The 14,967-nt window shown below is 38.9% G+C and overlaps 1 protein-coding gene across 1 annotated transcript; it reads left to right on the top strand.

Moving 5' to 3' along the window:
* Nucleotides 1-1,696: 1,696 nt before the first annotated feature.
* Nucleotides 1,697-8,874, top strand: LOC101477611 (piggyBac transposable element-derived protein 4). The gene is made up of 3 exons (XM_004566312.4): nucleotides 1,697-1,969; nucleotides 4,873-4,989; nucleotides 5,070-8,874. Exons 1-3 carry the CDS (start codon nucleotides 1,800-1,802, stop codon nucleotides 6,730-6,732), a joined length of 1,950 nt encoding a protein of 649 aa, XP_004566369.1. The 5' UTR covers nucleotides 1,697-1,799; the 3' UTR covers nucleotides 6,733-8,874.
* Nucleotides 8,875-14,967: the final 6,093 nt, after the last annotated feature.

Here is a 14,967-nt window from a genome sequence, read left to right as displayed (position 1 = left end):
AAAAATATCTAGGGTGAAGCAAGAAGGCAAGGACAAAGAGGATTTGAGGGCAGCCTCTGATACCAAGGCTGATCTAAGCATGGACAAAAATGTAGAAAATAATAATCTGTTGGGGGCTTCCCATTATGCATGATGCGTGAGGAATGTTTCCTCTTCATTATTGTAGGGTCTTTCCCTTACAGCAGAAAGTGCCTTGTGGTGACTGTTGTTGTATTTATATAGGTAACATTTAATTATCTGAAGAGTGCTTCTAAGAAAGTGACTTCAAGATATATTACGTTCAGTTTCAGAACTTTAAAGTCACTTCAACTTTATCTTAACTCAGCTCTTCACATCTCAATGCAAAATGCCCACTGGTGACCATTTACAACTTGAACAATTATCAGTGTGTTTAAGCTGACTTTGACAGTAACATAAATTAACCTAAATTAAACCTAATTTAGGTTAATTTAATTTAACCTAAATTAAATATAGATGAGTAGTAACGTGTTAAAAGTAACATGTTACTGTAATCCGATTGCTTTTTTTCAAGTAACAAGTAAATTACGATTGCAAAAAAGAAATTAGATTACTGTTACTTTCCCATAAGCATGCTGCGTTACTGCATTACTAAACTGTGATTTTGTTTGTGAGACTGTCTCATGACAATGACGTACGAGTGTGCAACATCCCTGACAGCACCAAATGTGTTTAGATCAACAATCGATAATATGGAGTGCGGAGAGAGTACGACCATGCAGCGTTTAAAGAATGGAAGTACGGGCATTACTTTGAGTTTGATTCCATAAAAAGTGACAATGAAAAATTACGCTGCCACGGGAATGTGAAATTCTCAGAGAAACCCCTGGACCCCCAATGACGTGACCACTGCAGCACCAGGCAAACCTCCACCGGCCCCATTCCTGTTAAACAGGTGAAAACAGACTTAAGAATGACAGGACTTGGTGCAGCTGAATCTTCGATTTTATTTATTTATTGCTGTTTGCCTTGAAAGAGTGAGGGTAAACACAAAAGTTTTTTTATTTTATATGCTGTAATATGCAGAAAATAGGTTTAAATATTAAACAAATTTCTTCAGGTCAGAGCATAGAATTAAATTTTTGCTTGATGCAATGTGCATGAAGTTAAAAGATTAAAACTAATAAAAGATGTTTTAAAAATAGACTTATTCATTTGATTACATTTTATATGATATCATTTATATTGCTTTATAACATATTCAAGTTGTGTATCATGTTGTTTAAAAAAATGGCTAAGTAATAAAGTAACTAATTACTTTTGAAAATAAGTAATCAGTAAAATAGAGTAACTGGATTACTTTCTTGGAGATGTAATCACTAATTAGTAACTAATTATTATTTTCAAGTAATTTTACCAACACAGAATAACACATTTCATTGTTTACAGACATATTGTGGATAACACTTTATAGGGACAGATCAGCTCAGAGTATCGCCATACAGGCTTGTCCTTTGAATGGGCTCCTTGAAAACACATGAAATTCCAACACGAACACGCTTTCGGCTCATAAAACACGCCCACGCTTCCTTAACCAGCGAGGCGTCAGACGTAACCAGTGACGTCACGTGCGCGTGGAGAAGGTAGCTGGATTTCTTAAAACGCGACGCGCGCTCGGCGCAGGACGTCCCGCCACTGCAGATCGACCAATAGAAGCCGGAGTTACTATCCCGACTAGTTTAAAGTTGCAGGAAGACTACTAATGTTTACACTCGATACGCATTACACGCCAGTCCTGCGTTGTGTGCGCTGTTGTCGTGCTGAACGTTTTACTTGCAGAAATGGCCTCCGAAAACAAATCGTGCAAGAATGAGGACGTGCTGGAGATCGTTTCGAAAGATAGTGAGGTAGAGTTGTGTGTTGAAGATTCTTCGTCAGATGACGAAGATCTCATCCAGGTAGACAAAGAAAATAGCAGCGATTCGGGCTACGAAATACTGCTGCCCCAAAGGTATGCAATCTCAGGTTTATTGGTGAATGCTTTTTATCTTTTTGTCTTGGTGCACGGTCAGTCATCCAGTGTGGAAATCCCAGAAAGTGGATTCTGTTCATTTGGACATCGCGATTTCAGTGGGAGAAAAGTTTCATTACTCATCCCAGTAACTTGAATTGAATTTCCCCAACCTTATCAACAGTACATTTGATAGTGGCTGAAACTAGCACCACTGACTTACAATGCGCTGTGAGGTCAGTTTCTTGATCATTAATATGCAAATTGTCAGGACCATTAATCAATGATCATGAGTATCATTCACAGAGAACTGGGGAAAGGCTGCAAACACAGGAAGTGAAAGAGGCTAATTGCACCCACGTTATAATCAATCTAGTCACTTTTGGCCAATTAAACTATTGTATGGAACTGTGATGTCATATTTCTTACAATTTCTGCTCCCCTCTTGGCAAGATCTGTCTTGGCAACAGAGGCAGAGGCAGACATTTGATACACCCAGGGCTTAGCCCTAAAGGGTAGTATGCATGTGGGATTGGGGGAGGGGGTTAGAAATGACTGAAAGATTGGGCTCTGTTTTGGGTTTTGTTCAAAAAAGAATGGCTTCATGTAGGGAAAATATATATCAAGTATGCAGGACACCTTAAACTAGTTTTTTAATTAAGCAGCAAGGCAGAACAAAGTCGGGGCTGTATCAAGACACGAGGACTAAACCCCAATTCAACCAGACCCAGAACTGATCCGGAATTAAAACAGGACTACAACAGTTCAAAATCAGGACTACTTAGGACTTAACCAAGACAGAACCAGAATCAAATCTAGATGACAGTAGCACTAAAAATCATCATAGACCTGCACTACACTTATTTTTTAATTCTACCAAAGTACGCTATTTAGATTGAGAAAAGTTTATATAATTATTTAGCCTTGTTGTGCAAACAAGCCTGCATAACTTAATAAATGTAGAATTTGAAAAATAACAAACCTAAAAAGAAACACTAGGTACGAGATACATGAGGACCTATGATACGGTGATACTTTTGGTAAACAACCATTTGACTAACATGTTTGTCTCACCTGCTCTTGTTCCCTCTCTGTTCCTCTCTCTCCCTCTTTGTGCTGACAATCATCAAATATATAGTTGAAACCAGATATTTATGTACTCTTCAGATAAAAACACCTTTTTAATTGTAACATCCAATCAGACTAAATGTTTATTTTTTTAGATTGATAAATATAAAAAACATTTGTTAACTTTAAGAGTAAAGAGTGAAACTATCTATATTTCTTAATTGTAAATGGCACCAAATTGTATTCAAAATTGAGCCACACTTATGGAGCTCCACAATTCTTTTCCTGGTGTTTTGGTTGATGTCTCTTGATTTTCCCATGTCACAGAAACAGACTCTGTGTTTTGCCTTATATGCATCCACAGGTGTGCCACCAATTTACTCACATGGACTCTACTAACCTATCAGAAGCTTCTTCAGCTCAGAATGGAATCGTCTGGAGTTTTCTTATTAATTAACAATAAACTTAGTGTATATGTGCTCCTAAATTTGATCAAAGTGATAAAAAAATAGACGGCTCTCTTTATTCTGACATTTAACGAATTCAAAAGATATTTCAATATTTATTTATCCAAAACAAGTTTACTCTGAATTGATGTTGTACAGTAAAAAAATGTTCTTGTGTTTTCCATAAAGTGTATGCAAATATCTGGTTTAAACTGTGAATATCCTGCTGTGTATTGAAGTTCCTCTTGTTTTGCATAGAAATATACTGAACAACATACAAAGCATAATATATAAAATAACATCAATCAGAGTTTTTTCTTTGAAAGAAGCTCCTTATGTCCATTCTTGTACATAACTGAAACCGATTTATTTAGCCGTGGAGGGTAACAACTGAAAATATGAAATAAACACATGTAAGCTAAGACTCTAAAGAAACAGCATTGTTGTTGTTCGGCTTGTCATTTCGCCATTTGTTGATTCACTCGAAGAGCAAGTAATGTAATATGGGTCAAGTGATCAGTTTGATATCAATCTTTTGTGATACACCGTCATATTTACATTATTTGTACAGTACGAATGATTTGCTTTGGTACCTGCTCAAACTTCAGTTCTCCTCAGTCTGCCTGGCTCCGTTTCTCCAACAGCGCACTCGCAGGCAGCAGCTCCCCCCGCCCCCTCGCTCAGTCGCTTAGTGTCTGAGCATACCAATATTACACAGTGTGCACTATGTGCTTCGAATATTGTGTGTAGTTGTTGTTTTATACAGTTGTCAGCCAGGCATGTAACTATGAAAACACTCCAGAAGACCCCGGGCTTCTGACAAAACAACCCGGGCTTAAGCCCAGTAAGCCCCCCCCCCCCCCCCCCCCCCCCCCCCCCGTTGGTTGTCGGTGACAACCAAATAATTAAAAGGTGTATATAAAAGTCACCTGAACAAATATTGTTTGTACCTTCTAGTTTGTGATATGAATCTTCTTTCTCATCCAAATGACTTGATAGCATTCATGAGAGATATGTTTGACCTGCTGCTGGCCGATAATAGGTCAACAATTCATTTATAATAGTTAAAATTCCCGCAATCATTTTTTGGCAAATACCGGAAATCCATTTTTGGCACAACACCGTTATTGGCGCAAGAAGCCGCTATTATCCACTGATCAATGGTCGAGACAATTTGCATGTTAGTGATCATGAAACGGACTTCACGGCCCGTTGTTGGGCAGTGGTGTGAGTGCTGGTCATTATCTATGTTGTATTTGTTGATAAGGTGGAGAAATTCAGCTGAGACTGAAGAAGTCTTTTAGACGAGTAGTGAACCTTTCTCCCACTGAAAACTCCACATCTAGAAGAATCTAATCAACTTTTTGACCTTTATGTTTGTTTCATTAGTGATGATGACGACTATGAGCCCCTAAGTCCCTCATCCCCTGCACAGCCATCAGAGCAATATCATTCCCAAGCCACACAATCTACCTCAGCTCCCACTGTCCCCCAGTTGCCTGAAAGGTATATAATCTTAATTTTACTACTCCTTATAAAGTTAAGTTTTTCATAGATTTTGAATATGTATTCTTTATTTACCACAGCAGCAACAATGATGACTATGAACAACCTCTGCAAAGCCCGGCCAAAAGAAAAGCTAAATTGAAGCCTGCTAGGTCTAAGGCTCGGAAGAGTGGGCCTCCTGAACAGGAAGAAATGTGGCATAACAAAAAGGAGGAGGACAGAAATCCTGAACCCTTCAAGTTTATGCCCTCCAGGGTACCTGGTCCTACATTTAACAAGACGGCATCATGGTCTCCACTTTCGCTCTTCCAGCTTTTCTTTAGTGTACCTGTTGTACAGACAATCATTCAAAATACCAATGCCAATGCTGCGAGAAGGAAGGCAGCTGGTGTAAAGTTTCAATGGACTGATCTGACAGTGAAAGACTTTTACGTCTTCTTGGCTATTATTGTTTTCACAGGCCTTGTAAGTGTACACCACAGAGCTGACTACTGGAAAAGAGAATGGCCATACAATTTTCACTTCCCCCAAGAATATATGTCCAGGAACCGTTTTGAGGCCATCGTGTGGTCATTGCACCTCTCCAACCTGAAAGACGATGAGGAAAACAAAAAAAAAAGAAACACCCCGCAGTACGATCGGCTTTTCAAAATCAAGCCGCTCTACGACCAAATCGTGAATGCCTGCAAAGCAAATTTCCAGCCTTACGAAAACATCTGCATAGATGAGAGGATGGTGGCATCTAAGGCTAGAATTAGCGTCAAGCAGTGTATGAAGGCGAAGCCCACAAAGCGGGGATACAAGCTGTTTGTTCTGGCTGATTCAGCATCGGGTTACACATGGAACTTTTCTGTCTACACAGGGAAGAGTGAAAGCAGCATAAGCCATGGTCTGAGCTACTCAGCCGTTTTAGATCTTCTGCCATTTTCTTTGCTTGGTCGGGGCTACACTTTATATTTGGATCATTTTTATACCAGTCCTGTGCTGTTCCAATATCTGCATAAGAATTGCTTTGGCTGCTGCGGAACCATTAAAAAAACCCAGAGTGACTTTCCCCGCACAGAAAAAAATGACTTTCCTAAAAGAGCTGAGAGGGGAGATATGCGCTGGATTAGAAAAGATGAAGTGCTCTTTGTCAAGTGGATTGAGACTCGGGAGATAACGATGTGCTCCACAGTGCACAGGGCCTTCAGTGGAAAGACTGTGCAGCGTAGAGTGAAGGAGGCTGGGGCGTGGTCGGCAAAGCAAATACCTGTTCCTGATGCAGTGCTGGATTATAATAAGAACATGCATGGTGTTGATTTATCTGATGCTCTCATTGGTTATTACAGTGTTCAACAAAAAACAAAGAAGTGGTATAAGACTTTTTTTTATCACTTCGTGGACATTGCCATTGTGAACAGTTTTATTTTGCACAAGGAGATATGCAGGAGCCAGGGTCAGGAGCCGGTAACTCAGAAAAAGTTCTGGGAGCACCTTGCTGTGGAAATGCTGTCTTTTGCTGTAGGCTCAGCACCAGCAGCACCATCGCCCACACTCACCTGCATGCCGCGTTATTACGGCAGCGATGCTACACAATCCAGGAGGTACTGCAGGAGGTGCCTGGATGCTGGCATCCCAAGGGTGAAAACACCTATTTATTGTAGGGCTTGCAATGTCCCCCTGTGCCTCACGTCAAAAAAAAACTGTTTTGAGCGCTGGCATGATAAGCAGGAATATTTATCAAGTGTAAATGTGCACTGATGGCTTGCTTCCGCTCTTGTAATGAAACCTAGAATTTCAAGAAATACTCAAATCATTTTGAGGATGTCATTATTTATTTATTTTTGTTAATCAAGAACCTCACCTAATGTCAACTTTTGTCCATGTATTACAGAACAATATGAGCAGAGAAAAATCCCTGTAATGGGCACCTTATGCATCTGATTTGGAGTTCTACACAAAATGTTTTGCCATTTCTAATAGCCCGAGTATAGGTTTAAATACAACACCCAGAATAGGATCACAAAGAATAAAGTCTTTATTATACACTTAGGAGAATCCGTTCAGAATTGTATAGAGCTGTGGAAAAGTATACCTCAGGACGGTCAATCCAGCACTCTCACAGGAGTCACAATATTTTATGTTTTTATACACTGTCAACCTACAGTGCTGGGCTGTGGGCTGAAGTCAGATTCGTATTTAACTTGATTAGGATATGTATTAAATTTATATCCTTAATATATATCCTGAAAAGCCTATAAATGGATGTCCTTATACTGGCATTAGGCTCCTTCTAGCTGCAGGCCTCAATCATTGCATTCTTTTATTTTTATTAATTGAGTAGCAAAATCTGTCATTCTCCCTGGCATCCCTCATCCTCCACAGCTAACCAGGCTGTCAGTAGTGGCTCTTATACAAGAAACCTACATTAGGTGATCTGTGCCATCCCTGAGCAGAGCAGTTTTCACTAAAAAAGTTCATTTTTTTCTGTCCTTGCAGTATACTGTACTATATTCAGCTACAGTAGAAGTGATTCAGATGAACTCAGTCATGGTACGCACCTGGTGTAACGGCTAAATGTAACGAAGCACGTTGAGTAGGTGAAAGGATGGTTCCACAGTGTGCGGCATCAACTGTCAAACATGGAGGAGGAAGCGTGATGGTCTGGGGCTGTTTCGCTTGGATCCAGGGTTGGTGACTTGTACAGAGGGAGAGGCACCCTACTACAGCATTCTGCAGCACCATGCAATACCCTCTGAGTTGCGCTTAGTTGGTCAGGGGTTCATTCTGCTGCAAGATAACGACCAAAAACATAAGTCCAAGCTATGTCGGAACTACCTCAGAAAAAAAAGAACAAGATAGTAAGCTTGAAAACATGGAGTGGCCAGCGCAGTCTCCAGACTTAAATCTCATTGAGCTGGTTTGGGATGAAATGGACAGAAGATTGAAAGCAAAGCAACCTACAAATGTCACACATTTATGGGAATTTCCACATATGGGAAGAACTTTCTGAAGAATATTTGATTTCTAATGTAGAAAGAATGCAACGGATATGTTCAGCTGTTATATCTGCAAACGGGCACTTCTGGTTCCACCTGCAAGAGAATTTTAGAAAACCTTGGTGTTTTCCCGGACAGCTCTTTTAAACTCGAGAAACAGATCTCAGCTGTGGCGAAAAACAGTTTCTAGCAGCTGCGTCAGATATCTAAAGCAAAGCCATACCTCCCTTTGAAGGATCTTGAAAAGCTCATTCACACTCTTATCACTTCCACGTTAGACTACTGTAATTCCCTCTACTCGGGCCTCCCATCTTCCTCTATTCACCGGCTCCAGTTAGTTCAAAACGCAGCCGCACGTCTCTTTACTGGTACTAGAAATTATGCCCACATCACACCAGTTTTAGCCAACCTACATTGGCTCCCTGTTGATTATCGTATCAATTTCAAAATTCTTTTGCTTACCTTTAAAATTTTAAATAATTTGGCTCCCAGCTATCTATGCGAACTCCTTCATTTGTATATCCCTTATAAGGTACTTAGATCTTCCAATCAAATGCCCCTGATGTAACCGAGGTCTCGTCTGAAGTCCAGAGGTGATCGGGCCTTTGCTGTCGTAGCTCCCAGACTCTGGAATAACCTCCCTCCTTATATTTGTTCCTCCGAGTCCATCAAGTCTTTTAAATTGCATCTTAAAACGTATTATTTTAGTCTGGCTTTTGATTCAAATTAGTATGTTATTTCGTGGCTAGTTTTTGTTTCAAACAATTGTCATTTTGTTTCCTGCCCTCCTTCTATCTGTTTCTTTTTATTCTGTCCTATGCTATTGTTCTGACCGACTGTGAAGCACTTTGGTCAACTTTGTTGTGTTATTATGTGATATAGAAATACATTTTGATTTGATTTGAAGAGAATGACAGTCTATTTGTCTCTTTCCTATTTGGTGTGAACAACCCCTTCGGTAATCTTTTTGATAATAGTGGTATGAGTATAGTATGAGAGTCACAACTCTAACAGAAAAGGAAACAGAGAAAAGCCATGCGGGTAGGAGCTACTCTCCTGAGCTAAGGTTAGTCACATGGGGCATGGATACAGCTGAACCCACCCAACATGAATATCCTGAAAGAACTTTGTGACTTTAGAAAAGATAACAACGAATAATATGCGGATATTAAACGTGACTTGAGAAGAGTTGATGCTAGAGTGGAAGAGGCAGAGGGGTGAATCATAGAGACTGAGAAGGTGCTACAGGTGGTGTCATTGTTCATTAAGAGGCTAACAGCGTCAAACTAGACCTGCTCGAGCAGGAAGGCCGAGTATGCAGAGACAACCTTCGGATATATGGAATATGTGACGATGAAGAAGGGTCCGACATGATTAAATTTTTGTACAATTTATTGAAAAACTCCCTGGGCTTTTCCAGTGGCCAATCACTTAGAATTGAAAGAGCACATAGCACTTTGACAACGAAACCAAATGGGTGCGAAAAGCCCAGATCTATTGTCATGAAGTTTTACCCTTTAGGCTTATGAAAACACGCTAGTTATGGGTGTGATTGGTAAGTTTTACAAGGAAGCCTCACTCTATGCAGTATGTTAAAGAAAGACGTGAAAAGGAAGGAAACATTTCAATATGAAATTGAATATGAAACTTCAGTATTCTTTTTCTGCTACTAAAAAATGCTATATTTAGCATTGTGTTTTCTGTGAACCAATATCTTCTTGTTTGTAAAATGACAGTTTATCTGATGGGAAAATACGGTCACAGTAAAGGTTTATTCATGGACGGAAGAAAATCTGCTGTAATCCCCTACTTTACCTCTAGGAGGAAGCAAAACTATTAAAATTAGTTTCTGCTGCTGTTATTTTAGTAAGTCTTATGATTTACTTATTTAATTGGTTCCTTCTGAATTTTTCTTATACACCATGATGTTCACTTGATTTCTGCTTCAGTATAATGAAGAACAATCACAAGCACTTCATGAGATTAAAGAATTTAACTGGGAAAGAAATCAAATTTATGCAGTCAGTATGTACAGTGATGATTCTTCTTCATAACTTCTTCATAAAATTCTCTGTAGCTCTCTGGTGGTCATCCATTCCTGTCTTATCAGTGCTGCAAGCCAATCACAGGCTGTTCACTTGCTTCTTAAGGACTGACTGACTAGATTAAGATTTGGGGAGTTTTCTGGCTGTAAATGTTAATTTGATGATCACCAAATCACTTAGTTATAACTTCTGCCTTGTGACATGTTGCTCCATCATACTGGAAAATAGACAGATCACCACTAAATTCCTTCTGGATTGTTGAAAGAACTTTTGCACCATTCTTAGTTCATGACAGTGTTTGGGGGCAGAATTGTGACTGTGCAGAATCCCATGGATGAAAAGAAACCACACACCTAGATAACCTCAGGATGCTTCACCATTGGCACAAATCATGGTAGCATTTACCTTTCCTCTTTTGGACTGTCAATTTTTTAGAATTCCTTAACAGTCAGAAACGGGCATCATCAGTGAAAACAACCTTCCACTTCTTCTACTGTCCAGTCCTTGCAGTCTGTGCAGCATTTCAGTCTTTCCTTGATGTTTTTCTTGGAGAGAAGTGGCTTCAAGCATCTCCTATTTTATAGAGAAGTCTGTGCTTTCAACTGATGCATGACATCAGTGGACTCACACTTTCTCTTGTGCTATAAGATGATACAGAACTGCTGATAGCTCTTCGTATAGGGCCAAATTGTCATTGGATTTTTCAGATGAAGTTTACTTTCACACAATGGAGCTGTTTACAGTTCATGAATATACTTTTGATCACCCTGCATTAACCTTTTGCAACAACCACAAGACATAATTGTTATGAGATGCGCCACACATACTATATGCAATATTACTATAAAACTCACAAAAAACGTTTCTTCTCCATGTGACATTACAAATATGTAAAATAAACAATACAAATGTCTTTATACACAATGAAATTACACAAATTTTTCCATAAATGTGCAGAAATTGCTACTTTGTCTTGTATGAAAATCTTGAGGCACACATGGTTACATTGTATATTGCTAGGAAAATGGGAAATTGGTTGAAACATATATGGACTCCATAGCATATAAGATGTTTGTGCAGTTCTAACAATATTTACTTTTATTCTTCAGTCCTTGAACTTAGGCAAGCTTTCTTGCCATTTCTTTAAGCAGTGTTCAGCAATAGTTCTCCAGGCTTCTCGGAGGACACTTAAATCTCTTCTTTGGATGCTGGCTGTCTTATTCTGTCAGTCCTGTCAATACGATCCCACACTGCTTTATTAATGTGGAGGCTAGGCATTACATTGTGTGTTTTTCTAACTATAGCAATGGAAGAGTTTAAGAATCTGCAACTTTTCTGTGTGAAGTTGACCTTGTTGGATTAAACGCACTATGTTGTCTCTATTCTTGAAGGCCACTACTTACAAGAAGGCTTGCCCAGTCTTTCCAATATGCTGCATGTAGATTTTCGAGTTATCTTTTGCGCACTGTGTTCTAAGACAGTCTTTGGGCTTGCAGTCTATGTAGTTAAAAAAGAATTCCTTGTCTGTACTAGTGTTTGACCCCTTAGCAAAGGTAAATAAAATTCACTTTAACTCAATTTATCCTAGATTTCTACAACACCAGGTATGTTTTTATACCATATTTAAAAACGTTTAAAACACTGAGGTTTAGTGTATCTAAACACAATCCTTACAAACTTAAAGCTCAGGTGTCAAAGTGGAAAATGAGGATCCGCACTGAGAGACAGAAAATACAAATAAGGAACTGTGCACTGTGACTCATATAAAGCTACTCTAGAAAGGTCCAAGAATAAAAATAAGGATATAAGCATAAAAAAATCCTCTTTGAGTTTGTTAGGTGGAGACAACCCCAAAAGTCGTAATTTTCCTCTGTAAGCGCTAGATGTTTTAACTGTGTGCTAAGAAGTATCACTGACTTAAAATGGGGTGTTATACTAGTGTGCTAATTTTCATCTGTCGCCACCAACTCTTTTAGGCCTTATCATAATATCAACAAGTTTAACCTCAAACCATAAAAAAACAAGACCGAATCATCAGATAGCTTTTAAGGAGACAGACACAGTCCAAGCAGAGGGCCAGCCAAAATGTCCTCACTTTGCAAAAATTTCCTCACTCCTCCCTCTGCAACTTTAATTGGCCCTCATAAAGAGAGAGGTTCAAGAGGATACTTGGATTTAAACATTAAAACCAGGCTAATGTGCATCTGTGCTCTCTACATGGTAGTAATCTGCATAGTTATGCTTTACGCAATGTCCATTACAACATCTCTCTCTCTTTCACAAGTAGATTCTCTCTCTCCTGCTCACTCTGATTTCGCTCCTTTACATTCATACAAATGTGACCATGTCACCAAAACCAGGCTTAAGTGTTTATCTTGATGCCTTATGCCATCAACATATGAATCATGCTATGTATTACACCAATGCTGTTTCCCTTCCAAACATAAACATATAACCTCCCCCTTCCTGTGAATCTCAAGGGAGTCCTGCCACACATTCTTGAGTGTACACTTCATTGGCGCAATGATTCAGAGCAGCTCATAGCCAAATAAGACGAAACCCCCTCAGCTTGCCTACTTTGTCCGCATATGAGCTGCTTCTGTAGCTACATGGACTTGGCCACTTGTGGATTCATACACAAAGACAGAAAAACTTTGGGCTGCAGTTCTGTTAGAGCTGAATGCTATTTGTGATCAGCGACTCTGAAATTTGATTTTTAAACCACTATTATGTGTACAGCAAAAAAGAGAGAAAAGAAAAAAGGGGAGAGGGGGTGTTAGCATAGAACAAGTGCAGAGTTGCCCTGGACTGGTCTGTTTAGACTTGACAGATCTCTTTTTACTTGAGCTGTGCCATTTGGCCTTCAAAAATTCCAGACATGTGCCAAACTGCAATGAACTTTGACTCCATTGTCTTGATTTTTTCAGGCTTCCCTGTTCTAAACTGGCCTGTATTGCTGTATGTGATTATTCTGAAAAGTCCCAAACTGAGAAAGCAGGAGATTGTCACTCAGCTCTTTTGATTACACGTTGGGCTCAGGGCTTTATTTTTTGAAACTTTTTGTTATCAGACTTAGTTCTTGTTTTTTCTTCATTCTTTTACCCCATCGCCTTTTCTAGAGCTAAATTTACAAAAGTTGTAACATGACTTTCAAGAATAGAAAAGAACAAAAGTGGTACCTACCTATCCCTGAAAAGGGGCTCATGCTAGTGACTAGTAAACAATAAAGTTGTCCCCTTCTCAGAGAAGCTTTAATCATAGGCATTTTTAAAGCAGGCAGATGGATACTTCCTTTTGCAAATATGTTACAAATCTGTAGAAAATGTGTAATGTTGTTAAAGACTTACAAAAGTCACCTTTTACTGTGTTGGTTTCTTTGGGGCTATTATGTGTGGACAGGCATGCCCTCATTGTGCTTGCATGGGTTTTCACCTCCTCTTGGATAATTCTTAATCAACCTTAGATGGGAAGCAAATTACATAACACACCGAAGAGCATAAAATGCATAGAATGAGGTGTTAGATGAATAAAAAAAGAGCAATACAACTTCAGGTGTAAAGTGCATTAAGTGGTTGATAAGAGTTGAAATGTAAGTCTGTTCTGTTCCATTATTATCCATTATATTTCAGAGTTTTATATTCGAAACTTTAATCATTTGGATCTGAAAGATTGGAATATTTTACTATAAGAGTCAAATCATGAATCTGTCTTATAACAGTGAGGGCCCAACAATAAAACTAGCTTTGCTTGCTGTAATCATTGATCTTTTCCAGTTTGTCCCAGAGAAGTCTGTTCCCGAACCACTTGTACTGCAGAGGGACAAAATCCTCAGTCATTACTCTGTAAATTTACATGGCAAAGTTGATCTGAAGCAAATATGAGGCTTGAGCAGTCTAGCTTTGTCAAATCTAGGCAATGTTTCCCAATATCTAAATTAAAATCACCTCTTTTATTACTATCTCTGCACCACAGCTAATTAAGGGAAGGGGGGGGGGGGAATTGTGAATTCTTCTGTTACTTCAAATACAATTAATCAAGAAATTGCTTTCTTTGGTCTGTTTAAGGAGCAAAACCCTTTTCAGTGTCCACTTCAAACTGCCTAAACATGAGAGGTTGAACAAATGAATTAATTCTGTTGTTTAAAGTTTCCATTATCTAGTAAAAAAGTTTCAGCTAACGAGACAAACCAGTCCTTCATATTATCTGCTGACAGTGGTGAAGGGTTTTAGAGGTGTAAAATGTGTAATGTTCTCACAAATAGGAAGGTCCTTTTAAACTTTTATTTATAAAAGTAAACTATTGACTATTACACCTGAGTCATAATCCAAATGTATTTGTGATGATTAGTGCTTCAGGGAGCTTTTACACATGACTGATGATAATAAGTTGATGACCCAGAATGAAGCAAAACAGAACAGGAAACAGCTACATGACAGTCAGAATTCCTCCTTATGTCTGTCTTAGAAAAGTGTGTGTGTGTGTGTGTGTGTGTGTGTGTGTGTTCATGCTGTTTGATGCAGGGGAATGGACTTCCTGTTCAGGATGTGTTGTCATGTTGACTAACCAAGGACACCAAGAAAGGGAAAGGACCTGGCCTTCAGAATAAAAGCTTGGTATGTGCCGTCTAGTTAATATGATTAAAGGCATTTTAACAATCCCAAAGCTATGGAGGCTAAATAATTTGCTAATAGTCTATAAATAGAGCATTATATTAATAATGTGTTATATAAGGTCACAAACAAACATACAAACAAACATTGGTTTAATAAATATACATAGATTAGTGTGTAATAATGATTTCCAAAACAAATTAATATGTTCTCATAAACTTGCCTGAATTAATCCATTAAAATATATAGGACTTGAGCCAGTTTGTGGAAGTCACAGTGTTGCCTCTCCAACTTGAATACAGTGTCCGAGATAGTGAAAGGGGCATCCCTTTCCTGCCTAAC

Source organism: Maylandia zebra, linkage group LG16, assembly GCF_041146795.1.
Source record: "Maylandia zebra isolate NMK-2024a linkage group LG16, Mzebra_GT3a, whole genome shotgun sequence".
NCBI lineage: Eukaryota > Metazoa > Chordata > Actinopteri > Cichliformes > Cichlidae > Maylandia > Maylandia zebra.
Note: the sequence above shows the minus strand (reverse complement) of the source record. Positions and strands in the feature narration are given on the sequence as shown.